General features: G+C 41.9%; 1 protein-coding gene across 6 annotated transcripts in view; it reads right to left on the reverse strand.

Annotated features, from left to right (window-relative positions):
- The window catches only part of LOC106599426 (ras GTPase-activating protein nGAP), a 111,434-nt gene that overhangs the window by 85,450 nt on the left and 12,711 nt on the right, over positions 1-13,273 (reverse strand). For 2 of the 6 annotated variants that reach the window (XM_014190653.3, XM_014190654.3), the window contains exon 1: positions 723-1,537. The exons of 2 other annotated variants lie outside the window; for them this stretch is intronic. In XM_014190653.3, coding sequence (XP_014046128.1) covers positions 723-1,242 — 520 coding nt within the window. In that variant the 5' untranslated portion in view covers positions 1,243-1,537. Of the gene's footprint in view, positions 1-722; positions 1,538-6,498; positions 6,652-13,273 lie in introns of those variants that run through there. 2 more of the 6 variants (XM_014190658.3, XM_014190652.3) reach the window with 2 other exon arrangements.

The raw sequence follows: 13,273 nt of genomic DNA on the forward strand, positions 1-13,273 counted from the left end.
AAAAAAGTAATTTCTATTCTTTATTTTTTATAAAATTTGTCAACATTTCTAAAAACCCGTTTCCCTTTGTTATTATGGGGTTTTGTGTAGATTGATGATTTCAAAAAATATATATTTACTCCATTTTAGAATAAGGCTGTAACGTAACAAAATGTGGAATAAGGGAAGGAGTCTGAATACTTTCCGAATGCACTGTGAAGAGGATATAACAGCGAGGAGGAGGAACTGCGCCGGTTGAGTGACAGGGGACGGGAGTTGGAGTGTGCGGGAAGCAGATGCAAGAGAAGAAAACTACAAGTGAAGTATAAAAACGGACGTTACACGCAGCGGGTGGCGTTTCAAGAATATTGCATGCAATATGGATACTGACAATGTCAACATTGTGATTTCAATGTGAATTTGATTAATTGTGCAGCCCTACTTAGTGCAGCAGTTAGGCTATTTCAATTTCAAAATAATTGCAAACCATTTTAAACACTTAAGATCTTCTAATCATGTTCTTACATGTTACCCATGTAATGTATTGGACTTAATAAACACACCACTCAAAATAAACTGTGGAGTAAACTCAAATGAGATGCGCCTTCAGAAGGAAGGTCTCTTGCGACACTATTGTATACAATAATTGCCATTCTAAAGAGGATCTCTCACACACACACACACACACACACACACACACACACACACACACACACACACAGAGAGAGAGTGAGCTCTCCTACCAGGCACTTGGTTTTCAGGGTCAGGCTCATCCTTGATGTTGAGAATCCTACTGATCCTCCGCGATATAGAGGAGAACAGGCCGTGGACAAAGGGGTCATTTTGATCCTCCACGTCTGAGAGCACCTTCCTGACTGCAGTCTTGTCTGTACTGCTGCCAGCCCCTGGCTCTGATACAGACCTGTGGTAGGGAATCAGGGAGCGCAGTGACCGCTGCCTCTCCTGTCCACTGTGCTGCTCCGCAGGTCCAGTAGTACTGCTGCAGGTGGTCATCCTTCTGGGGAGACTCAACACCCTGAAGTGGATCGGTTCCAGTACACTGTGATCTCTACTGTCCAACCTGGCAGAAGTCCTCCAGTCGTAACCGTCCAGTGGCTGCTCTGGAGTGGACTGGGAGCACTGCTTCAGCCAGGGTTTTCTGTAATGGTGCCAGTGGTAAGAACCATCCATGCCAAATTGAGACAGAGTAGGTCTCTGACTTAAATGTCTGCTGTGGTCTGGAGACTTTCTCGGTAGACTCATTATAAAATCCAAACAATGAGTCAGTAGATCAAATCTTGTGTGAGCAACCACACAGATTAAAGCCAGCGATAGAGCCAGCGAATGGCTGATCAACCTGACGGTTGGTTGACAGGTTGGTTGACAGCTTTGAGATCTTTTAACCTACAACAGCGACCATTTCCTTGCGTAGTAGTAGTAATGCACCAAACCCTTGAGTACAAAATCTCTTTAATAAAAGTAGACCACAGGTTCCACTCCAACTATAGTTGAGTAATAAGTCGAAGGTCTGCGAGTTCAGTATGTTGCTCACTGGCTGATAGTGGCCTTCCTGGGAGGAAGTGGGGTGTCAGATGTATAAGTAAGCTTCCTTAAGGCCTGTCCAATCAGATGCTACTATACTGTAGGCCTCAGGTTGTGGTTTTCCGTATAAACACGATTATTATTATTTTTAGACCGGTGTTTGTGCTCGTTAAAAAATAGAAAGGACTGTTTGTTTATCGTCATTACGGCCCCATGATACTCATATGAACTGTTCATAGACGTCAAACACTCAAGGGTTTGGCGAGATTTCTCAATCATTGGATGTGCCATTAACATGTACATTGTGTAACTTACAATATTAACACAACAGTCTAGACAGCATAAATAAGCAACATATATTTCTGCAATCTGTGTGCTACAAAAAAAACATTGTGTAATTTAAATGTTTTTCTTTTGGCATTCACTGGAGTCCTTCATCCATTTAAAATTTAAGTGTAAAGAAAACCCCTCTGGAGGTTTTCAGTTGTCTGGCGCAATTAACCAACACAACACTTGAGAGTTAGAAAAAAAAAATGATCATGCCTTTTGACATTTAAGTAATATTTAAAAAAAAATGGAGAGGAGACTTAGTAAGCAATTTAGACAAAATGAATGGATTGTCACATCACACAAGGAGGGGGTGCCATTACCGCCGGGGACATAACAGTATGCATGGTGAGGACAGTCTGTCAATGGCTGCTGAAGAACCACATACACCCACATGCTCATCAAGTTGAGTGAAAAGTGTAGCACTGGCAATTCCACAGTGAAGTGGTCCTGAAAATTAAATGAAAGAAAAATGGGCAGATTTCTTGTTGAGCGGATGGTCAGGGGGATGGAACGTAATTACAAAACATTTTCAGACTGCAAATTGACCGCAAGAAGCCCAAACAGACATCATATTTGACTAAAACATAATAATTTCAAACCTTGCTTACATTTATATACGATCACATACTGTACATCTCTATTATGTGTGGGAATACTTTGGAAGAGATTTCCAAAATGTATTTGCTGGTGTTTTTACAGTCTTCTATGTCAAACGATAAAAATATAAAATAATTGTATTTGTTTTTCTCAGAAAACATGGGGGCTGCTCTAACGGAATGGCACGGTGTCATAAATATGCATGGGTCCTCCTAAATGCGGTGCCCTAACTGGGCCCCAGTCCTCTGTGACCAGAGAGGAAATGGGAGAGTTGTCCCACTGGGGGCTATGCTAGCTACAGGCCATAGCACCTCGTTTGCTTTGGTCATCAGGGCTTATTAGAGTGCGCATCACTATCAGGGGCAGGGATGGCAGGATCCAGGGAGCGCAACTTGAAAACCACCACAGCAAGACTGAGGATCGAAACCCTTGATAAAAGGATGCTTTAGTTTTAGAAGAAAGAAAAGCATGGCTGTCTCAAATGGCCCACTATTTCCTTTGTGCACTACTTTTGACCAGAGCCTTATGTGCCATTGTCAAAAGGAGTGCACCGTATAGGGAATAGGGTCGGGGCACGGAGTCCATGTGACCCACATGCTTGTGTCGTGCAACAAGGTGGTAACCAGGTGGCAAAGCTGAGCAACATTCACCACAATTCATCATATCTAGGTCAGTGCTTACTGCTGTGCTGAGAAACCAAAAGCCTAAGATGCAGAGCAGGGGAGTCCCACCAGGGATGTGTTCACAGTGTGAATGTGAGAATTTAAAGAGTCAGTGGTAAGAGATGGACAATTTCCTCATCACTGCTTCCTATGTACTTCAGGGGGGAGGACCCAGCAGCCTCTCTGTCAGAGACTCCTGTGGTGTTACAGCGCCTCCTTCCCTAACAGTGATAGTCTGAGACTATCCTGTAGAAACAGCTTTGAACAACAGGACTGCAAATATATATAGGTGGAATGAGCTGGAGAACAGTTTGGTATTTTTGGGATATTTTATTCATAGCATTTGCTACCAAAGCAGCAATGTTCCTAAGTAAGTAAATATATATACTGAACACAAATATAAATGCTACATGCAACAATTTAAAAGATTTTACTGAATTACAGTCCATATGAAGAAATCAGTCTCTAATCTATGGATTTTCACATGACTGGGAATGCAGATTGGTCACAGATACCTTAAAAAAATTAAAATAAAAAATAAATGTGCCTCACAAAAGGGCCTCAGGAGCTCGTCACGGTCTTCTGGTGTATATAAATTGACATTGATAAAACGCAATTGTGTTCGTTGTCCATAGCTTATGCCTGCCCATACCATAACCTCACTGCCACCACGGGGCACTCTGTTGACATTAGCAAACTGCTCGCCCAAAACGCCATACACATGGTCTGAGGTTGCGAGGCCGGTTGGACGTACTACCAAATTCTCTAAAACGACGTTGGAGGCGGCTTATGGTAGAGAAATTAACATTCTATTCTCTGGCAACAGCTCTGCCAATTGCAAGCTCCCTCAAAACTTGAGACATCTGTGACATTGTGTTGTGTGACAAAACTGCACATTTTAGAGTGGCCTTTTATTGTCCCCAGCAGGAGAAACGCTCACTAACAGGGATGTAAACATAATTGTGCACAACATTTGAGGGAAATAAGCTTTTAGTGTGTATAGAACATTTCTGGGATTTTATTTATTTAACTCGGCAAGTCAGTCAAGAACAAATTCTTATTTACAATGACGGCCTACCACGGCCAAACGCTAACCCGTACGACACTGGGCCAATTGTGCACAGCCCTATGGGACTCCCAAATACGGCCAATTGTGATACAGCCTGGAATCGAACCAGTGTCTAAAGTGACGCCTCTAGCACTAAGATGCAGTGCCTTAGACTGCTACGCCATCGATTTTCTTTTATTTCAGCTCATGAAACATAGGACCAACACTTTACATGTTGCATTTATACTTTTGTTCAGATAGATAGAGCTATATATCTATATAGAGAGAGATATATACATACAAACACTGAGTGGACAAAACGTTAGGAACACCTTCCGAATATTGAGTTGCACACCCTTTTGCCCTCAGAACTGCCTCATTCGTCACCTCTACAAGGTGTCTAAAGCATTCCACAGGGATGCTGGCCCGTGTTGACTCCAATGCTTCCCACAGTTGTCAATTTGGCTGGATGTCCTTTAAAGACGACAAAGTGGCCATTGGATAAAGCCTTTCCGGAGGCCCAATGTCATTTTTCCTGTGCTCTGGATCGGAGAAACTATGTTCCCATACGTCACAGTGGCAGCAGCCAGAGCCTCCGGAAGACGAGTTATGGGACTGGAATAGTAAGTCAGTCTGTAACCGTTATCAGGCAACAACTGTCAACAGAACAGGTTGCTGTCTCTCACTAGAGACCATTCTTGATACACACAGGAAACTGTTGAGCGTGAAAAACCCAGCAGCATTGCAGTTCTTGAAACACTCAAACTGGTGCAGCTTACACCGTTCAAAGGCACTTAAATATTTTGTCTTGCCCATTCAACCTCTGAATGGCACACATACAAAATAAATGTCTGAATTGTCTCAAGGCTTCTTTAACCGGTCTCCTCCCCTTCATCTACACTGATTGAAGTGGCTTTAAGCTTTAAGGGCCAAGCTTCCTGCCATCCAGGACCTATATACTAGGCGGTGTGAGAGGAAAGCACATAAAATTGTCAGAGACTCCAGTCACCCAAATCATAGTGTTCTCTCTGCTCCCGCACGGCAAGCAGTACCAGAGCACCAAGTCTAGGACCAAAAGGCTCCTAAACAGTTTCTACCCCCAAGCCATAAGACTGCTGAACAATTAATCAAATGACCACCGGACTATTACATTGAACCCCCCCCCTTGTACAATGCTGCTACTCGCTGTTTGTTTGTTACCTATGCATAGTCACTTCACCCCTACCTACATGTATAAATTACCTCAACTAACCTGTACCCCAGTACACTGACTCGGTACAGGTACCCCTGTACATAGCCTTGTTATTGTTATGTTATTGTGTTACTTATTATTTTTGTACTTTATTTTTTACTCTATTTGGTAAACATTTTCTTAAACTCTTCTTGAACTGCACTGTTGGTTAAGGGCTTGTAAGTAAGCATTCCATGGTAAGGTCTACACTTGATGTATTTGGCGCATGTGACAAATAGTTTGATTTGATTTAACAGGTGACATCAATAAGGTCACCTAGTCAGTCTGTCATGGAAAGAGCATAATGCTTTGTGCACTCAGTGTATATATAGGCCTAGAGATCATCAAACGCCTACCTTATAAGCTAATCACTTTCTAATAGCCTAGAGCATTGGGCCAGTAACAGAAAGGTTGCTGGATCGAATCCCCGAGCTGACAAGGTAAATATCTGTCGTTCTGCCCCTGAGCAAGGCCGTTAACCTACCGTTACCCGGGCGCCGAAGATGTGGATTTCGATTACGGAGCCCCCCCCCCACGTGATTCAGAGAGGTTGGGTTAAAACGCGGAAGACACATTTCAGTGGAACGCATTCAGGTGTACAACTGACTAGGTAGCCCCCTTTCCCCTTACACATAGGCTACAAGCACTTCTATTCACGTGGAACTCATTTCCATGGAGAGTCACTCAATTTGCATAGGCTGGCAAAGGATGTGAAAATGTAAGCACAAAGAAGCATAACATCATCTTTTCAAGTTAGTAGAGCTCACCCCAGACATAACCAATTAAGCAAGATATCTGTAATGGCAAGTGTTCAGATGGCCCTTGGTTTGGACAGCACACATTCGAACCTCATTACTACCAACACCTGGAATATGAGTGAGAGAAATCATTCACCTCCAATGCTCAACACCACAGGGCAATAACAATGGCAGGGATAAAAATAACCCCTCTAAATGGGTATAAGAGCAGTGGCAGGAAGTTAATAGAATGGAAGCGAGAGAGAGAGAGTGAGAGAGAGAGACAGAGGGGTAGCGTGAGAATCTCTAGTGAGAGACAGCAACCTGTTCTGTTGACAGTTGTTGCCTGATAACGGTTACAGACTGACTTACTATTCCAGTCCCATAACTCGTCTTCCGGAGGCTCTGGCTGCTGCCACTGTGACGTATGGGAACATAGTTTCTCCGATCCAGAGCACAGGAAAAATGACATTGGGCCTCCGGAAAGGCTTTATCCAATGGCCACTTTGTCGTCTTTATTTGTCCCTGTCCTGGCGGAAGTCAGGACTGGACTCAGAACATAAGAGAGCATGAACACCCCCCTGATCTAAAAATAGCACTTTGCCATTAAGAGGGCAATAAATCAGTCCATGAAGGGAGGAAGGAGGGGGGGTTATAGGGCCCTATAAAATCTGTGGAATCACAGAATCCAGACATTAAAACAGATTTCAAAGATGTACTGAACTTAGTAGGAAATCAACTAAATGTATTGAATTTATTAGAAAATGAATTTGCTTTAGATTATCAAAAGACATAACAAAATGCATCAGTGAGTGATTTGTATTTTCTTTCAACTTTCTGAAGAGGCAACAGCACAGGAAAGCCCCCGTCTGTGTGCGCGCGCGTGTAGGCGTTAGCGATGATGCAAATGAATGACAACTGTCTTCTTGTAGTTGTTATGGCATTCCCAAAAACCTTCCCAATTAAATGTTAACTACAAAGTAGCCTATACCTACCTGACAGAATGATAAATCGGAAACCTGGAAAAACAAAACCAGAAAAAAAACTGATTTTATAGGACCCTAGGTTTATGGGGACAAGGTCTTGAAAAGTTCCCCTCAAAATACTACAGCGTCTGTGTTCCAAATGGCACCCTATTCCCTATTTAATGCACTATATAAGGAAATAGGTTGCCATTTGGGAGAGAGCCTCTGTCTGGAGCTGGCGGGCAGAACTATAACGACTTGGGAACTGTGTCTGGCAGTGTTCAATGTTCCAGGGTTATGGTATTTGACACCCCAACCAGCCAAGAGTCGTTCAATTATTTCCCTTCATGAGAGGAAAAATGGCTTGATGCTGTTATAATAACCCTAAATAGTTGTGTATAATGATTATCCCACCATTGGAATTCAACAGCTAGCCTACACCAAAGGGACAACAAAACAAAAAAGGTGGTCTGAGAAAACCAACTCAATCGGTACACAAAAGTCCTCCTCTTAACACATGAGCAGCCTTAGTTCCTAACCCACGGGTTTTTCCACTCACCAGGGGGACAAAAGCCTGAAATAGACAAACATTTATTTTTGAACAGCACAGGTTAGTTTCTTGTTTTGTTTCAGAGGGGATATCCTGCCTCTGTCCCCCATCCCAACCCCCTCATGACAGCATGGCTGCCACATGCAGCAAGCTGGGGTGGGACAGATGAAAACAGGGAACTTTCCATTTCCTCCTCCGCTATGCCGAGCAACTGTAGGGTGGTTGGTCATACAATGCTAGACGTAGGCTTAGGACTCGATTCAATCCCTATCGCGGAAGTTCAGCGCTATAGCGCGATTGAAATGTAAAAGGTCAATTCAGATTGAGCTGACATATGCAGCGTTTCCCGGGAACGCTGGATAATTGCCTTTAAATTTAGAATCACGCTGTAGCGCTGAACTTCTGCGATACGGACTGAATCGAGCCCCCTAATCTCCCCATCACTCTTTTGCACGCGCAAAAAAACCCATTTCAAACCCATTATGGTGCTATTCAGCTGTGTTTGCCTCTTGTTTCTAGATAGCACAACTTATGCAGCATTGACCTTGGCTTGGCAATGGTGAGAGGACTGATCTTCCAGTTCAGGGAGCATTTCTCTCCTTTGTTGAAGATGACCAATGAACCATGTCTCCTCTCTCCTAGAGAGAAGGGTTTCTATCCTCACAATGAAGCACAACCATGCTGTGAGATTCATATCTAGCCTATTAGCGCTCTACCAATAAAATGTTAGAACTATATTATCTTATCAAATACAATTTTATATTCATCAATTTGTAATGAGCGGCAGGAGGAGGGGACAAAGAAATAAGAGGTTCAGACAAATTTGTATTTCAAATGGGATGGTGACATGACAAGGACAGGGTACTGAATAAAAATGTTCATGATAGGGATCTTGTGGCCCTAAACAGATTAGGTCACAAGATGACAGATCCAATCCTCCATGTAGACACTAGGCCTATACATCCCTGTATGGTGTTTCATGTGTGAATAAGCTGAAAGAGACAAGGCAGACTCCCACAGGCCCAATTCAATATATGAATCAGAAAAGCTGCAGACAGCCGTAGAGGTTATCACCTGGCCCTGTTGAACAGGCTCCTACCATACGATCAGATGGTGCTCTAATACACTGCCAAATATCCTTAAGCGCTTCAGTTGCCAAGTTGCCTGCTGCTACTGAACAAACTGAATTGAGCCACCCTTCCCTGCACTCCTGACCCTTAAGCAGGATTTTCAACAGCCATTTATTTCTGCCTCACTCGGTCTTGGCAAGCCTGCTTCGTCTTGCAGAGCACCGAGGGGTGATGTGCAATTGAAAAAACATTATCAGTAATTTTATGCTTAGAGTGAACAGTCAGCGTAAATAACTCACAAAGAGGAAATGTTTCCAGGCGGATTATATCATGTCATAATATTTAGCAGCGCATGGGCTTGTAATTTTTTCAACAAAACATGCACAAAGTAGTGGAAAAGAGAGGGAGATGCTTAGCTATGAGCTTCTTTCATCAGTAGTTGGATTAGAGGTCGACCGATTAAAATCGCAATGGTCGATTAATTAGGGCCAATTTCAAGTTTTCATAATCAGTAATCGGCATTTTTGGACACCGATTGTGGACAATTTTTTTTTTTAACCTTTATTTAACTAGGCAAGTCAGTTAAGAATACATTCTTATTTTCAGGAACGGTGGGTTAACTGCCTTGTTCAGGGGCAGAACGACAGATTTTTACCTTGTCAGCTCGGGGATTCGATCTGGCAACCTTCCGGTTACTAGTCCAACGCTCTAACCACATGCCTTACATTGCACTCCACGAGGAGCCTGCGTGGCAGGCTGACTACCTGTTACGCGAGTGCAGCAAGAAGCCAAGGTAAGTTGCTAGCTAGCATTAAACTTCTTATAAAAAACAAAATCAACCTTAACATAATCACTAGTTAACTACACATGGTTGATGATATTACTAGTTTATCTATCGTGTTCTGCGTTGCATATAATCGACGCAGTGCCTGTTAATTTCTCATTGAATCACAGCCTACTTCTCCAAACGGGTGATGATTTAACAAGCGCATTCGTGAAAAAAAGCACTGTCGTTGCACCAATGTGTACCTAACCATAAACATCAATGCCTTTCTTTAAAATCAATACACAACTATAGATTTTTTAAACCTGCATATTTAGTTAATATTGCCTGCTAACATTAATTTCTTTTAACTAGGGAAATTGTGTCACTTCTCTTGCGTTCCGTGCAAGACCATTTATTCTTAACAAAGACCGTAATTAATTTACCAGAATTGTACATAATTATGACATAACATTGAAGGTTGTACAGTGTAACAGCAATATTTAGACTTAGGGATGCCACCCGTTAGATAAAATACGGAACGGGTTCCGTATTTCACTGAAAGAATAAATGTTTTGTTTTCGAAATGATAGTTTCCGGATTTGACCATATTAATGACCTAAGGCTCGTATTTCTGTGTGTTATTATGTTATAATTAAGTCTATGATTTGATATTTGAAATAGCAGTCTGACTGAGCGGTGGTAGGCAGCAGCAGGCTCGTAAGCATTCATTCAAAACGGCACTTTCCTGCGCTTGCCAGCAGCTCTTCGTTGTGCTTCAAGCAAATGAGCTGTTTATGACTCCAAGCCTATCAACTCCCGAGATTAGGCTGGTGTAACCGATGTGAAATGGCTAACTAGTTAGCGGGGTGCGCGCTAATAGCGTTTCAATCAGTGACTGCACTCACTCTGAGACCTTGAAGTAGTTGTTTCCCTTGCTCTGCAAGGTCCGCTGCATTTATGGAGCAATGGATAACGATGATTCGAGGGTGGCTGTTTTCGATGTGTTCTTGGTTCGAGCCCAGGTAGGCTCAGGGAGAGGGACGGAAGCTATACTGTTACACTAGCAATACTAAAGTGCCTATAAGAACATCCAATAGTCAAAGGTATATGAAATACAAATGGCATAGAGAGAAATAGTCCTATAATTCCTATAATAACTACAACCTAAAACTTCTTACCTGGGAATATTGAAAACTCATGTTAAAAGGAACCATCAGCTTTCATATGTTCTCATGTTCTGAGCAAGGAACTTAAATGTCAGCTTTTTTACATGGCACATATTGCACTTTTACTTTCTTCTCCAACACTTTGTTTTTGCATTATTTAAACCAAATTGAAGATGTTCCATTATTTATTTGAGGCTAAATTGATTTTAAGTTCAAATAAAAGTGTTCATTCAGTATTGTTGTAATTGTCATTACTACAAAAAATAAATAAATAAAAACGAGTCGGCCGATTAATCGGTATCGGCTTTTTTTGGCCCTCCAATAATCGGTATCGGGAAAATCATAATCGGTCGACCTCTAAGTAGGATAGTTGAAGACTGACCATCTTTCTCATTCATGGGAGGCTTTCGGTCAGCTGGACGAAGCCATCTAGATGAGCTTGAGACTGGCCTGATTTTCAGGCACAGCCATGTGTGATGCACACAAGTGGTCAACATTTTTAGAACACCTACTCATTCAAGGGTTTTTCTTTATTTGTACTATTTTCTACATTGTAGAATAGAAGTGAAGACATCAAAACTATGAAATAAAACATATGGAATCATGTAGTAACCAAAAAAAAGTGTTAAATCCAAATATATTTTATATTTGAGATTCTTCAAATAGCCACCCTTTGCCTTGATGAAAGAATTTGAAGAATCCCAAATATAAAATATATTTTGATTAACACTTTTTTTGGTTACTACATGATTCCATGTGTGTTATTTCATAGTTTTGATGTCTTCACTAATGATCGGCTTTGAAAAGCCAACTGACATTTACTCCTGAGGTGCTGACCTGTTGCACCCTCTACAACCACTGTGATTATTATTATCTGACCCTGCTGGTCATCAATGAACATCTTGGCAATGTTCTGTTATAATCTCCACCCGGCACAGCCAGAAGAGGACTGGCCACCCCTTAGAGCCTGGTTCCTCTCTAGGTTTCTTCCTTGGGAGTTTTTCCTAGGCGCCGTGCTTCTACATCTGCATTGCTTGCCGTTTGGGGTTTTAGGCTGGGTTTCTGTACAGCACTTTGTGACATCGGCTGATGTAAGAAGGGCTTTATGAATACATTTCATTGATTGATTGTAGAATCAAAGAAAACCCCTTGAATGAGTAGGTGTTAACTTTTGACCGGTGATGTAGGCCTAGATAGAAATGTATTTTGTGACATATTGTGTGGTGGCCCTACTAGCAGTGACTTTGCTAATAACTACTTGATTGAGGAAAAATGTACTTTAGTATGACTGAGATATGTGGTTGTCCCACCTAGCCATCTTCAGATGAGTTCACTAACTAAGTTGCTCTGAATAAGAGCATCTGCTAATTGACTAACATGATTCATGATTCAACCTTAGCAGACCTCAGGTCTGCGTCCCAAATGGCAGCATGCCACCCTATTCGTTTTATAATGCACTACTTTTGACCAGCAGGTGATACCAATATCATAGGTCAATTGTATATCCATATTGCAGCAATATGAAAGCTTAGGTTCTAGGATACCAGGAAGTAGTTTTTAATTGAAATGCATTGAATGCACAGAATGGAGTGTGAGCAGGTAGACAGTTATTCAGTCATTGTTAAAGAAAAAATGTAATAACTGACTGGATGATTATTTTATATGACAGGCTGTATTGAATGAAAGGGTCGAGAGCCATTCCATCTCTCCTGTCTGTTTCAACCACCTTTGGAAGTGTGAGATGAATCAGGGCAAAGGATTGAGGCTTCCGTGCAGTAGTTTGATTAGGTACATCCTGGGATACTAAAGCTTCTCTTGTACACTCTACCCTAAACACTGCTCACGTTGCAGCTTTACATAGAGGGATCTTTCATAACATTTTTACCTCAGTCAAACCCTAATGACCTACACCCGCATAGCCACATGACATCCATCATTGACGAAGACAGCACTCTGTGTGGTGTGTGACAAACCGGAACCTTTGAGTTTTCACTTGCGTTGACACCGATGGAGGACAAAGAAAAATTGTGGATTTATCTAGGGAATGTGCAATGTTGCCCAGGTCTAGGCCAACTTACTGTAGGCTATGTTCATTTCATATCAGAACTAAGACAAAAACATTTAAGCCTATCCTTCAAAGATCTGGAATTAGATCAAAAACAGGATGGGGACTTCCTGTGTTTTCAGGTAACGCCTGTAATCCCAGAATGTTGTCTTGCAGCCAACTAGTCGGTGTCGAAGGAAAGGGTGGAGGATCTGTAGATACCTGCCCTTTTCTGCATTCATACGCAGGGAGTTCGTCGACCACTGGTCTTCTATGAATAGGAATACAACTCTGTCTAAAAACAGAAGGCCATATGGGCAAATAGCTCCTCTATGGACAACATGTGAATTACTGAGGACAAACAACAAACAACAAGTTGGCAGAAATGGGATTGGTTTACGAATTCAGTTTCATTCCTTTGATTTAAACCATTGTTTAAACCGATAAAGTTTGGGTAGGTAAAAAACAAAACAAAGCATTGTTAGAAGACAGGGATTCTAAAATAAATCTGCATTTAATCCTAAACTACAGCTAGATGTTATTGTAGTAATTCACTTCAAAGCCTATATGTTCTTCCTCAAATGAG

This window comes from Salmo salar, chromosome 03, assembly GCF_965601325.2.
Source record: "Salmo salar chromosome 03, fSalSal1, whole genome shotgun sequence".
NCBI lineage: Eukaryota > Metazoa > Chordata > Actinopteri > Salmoniformes > Salmonidae > Salmo > Salmo salar.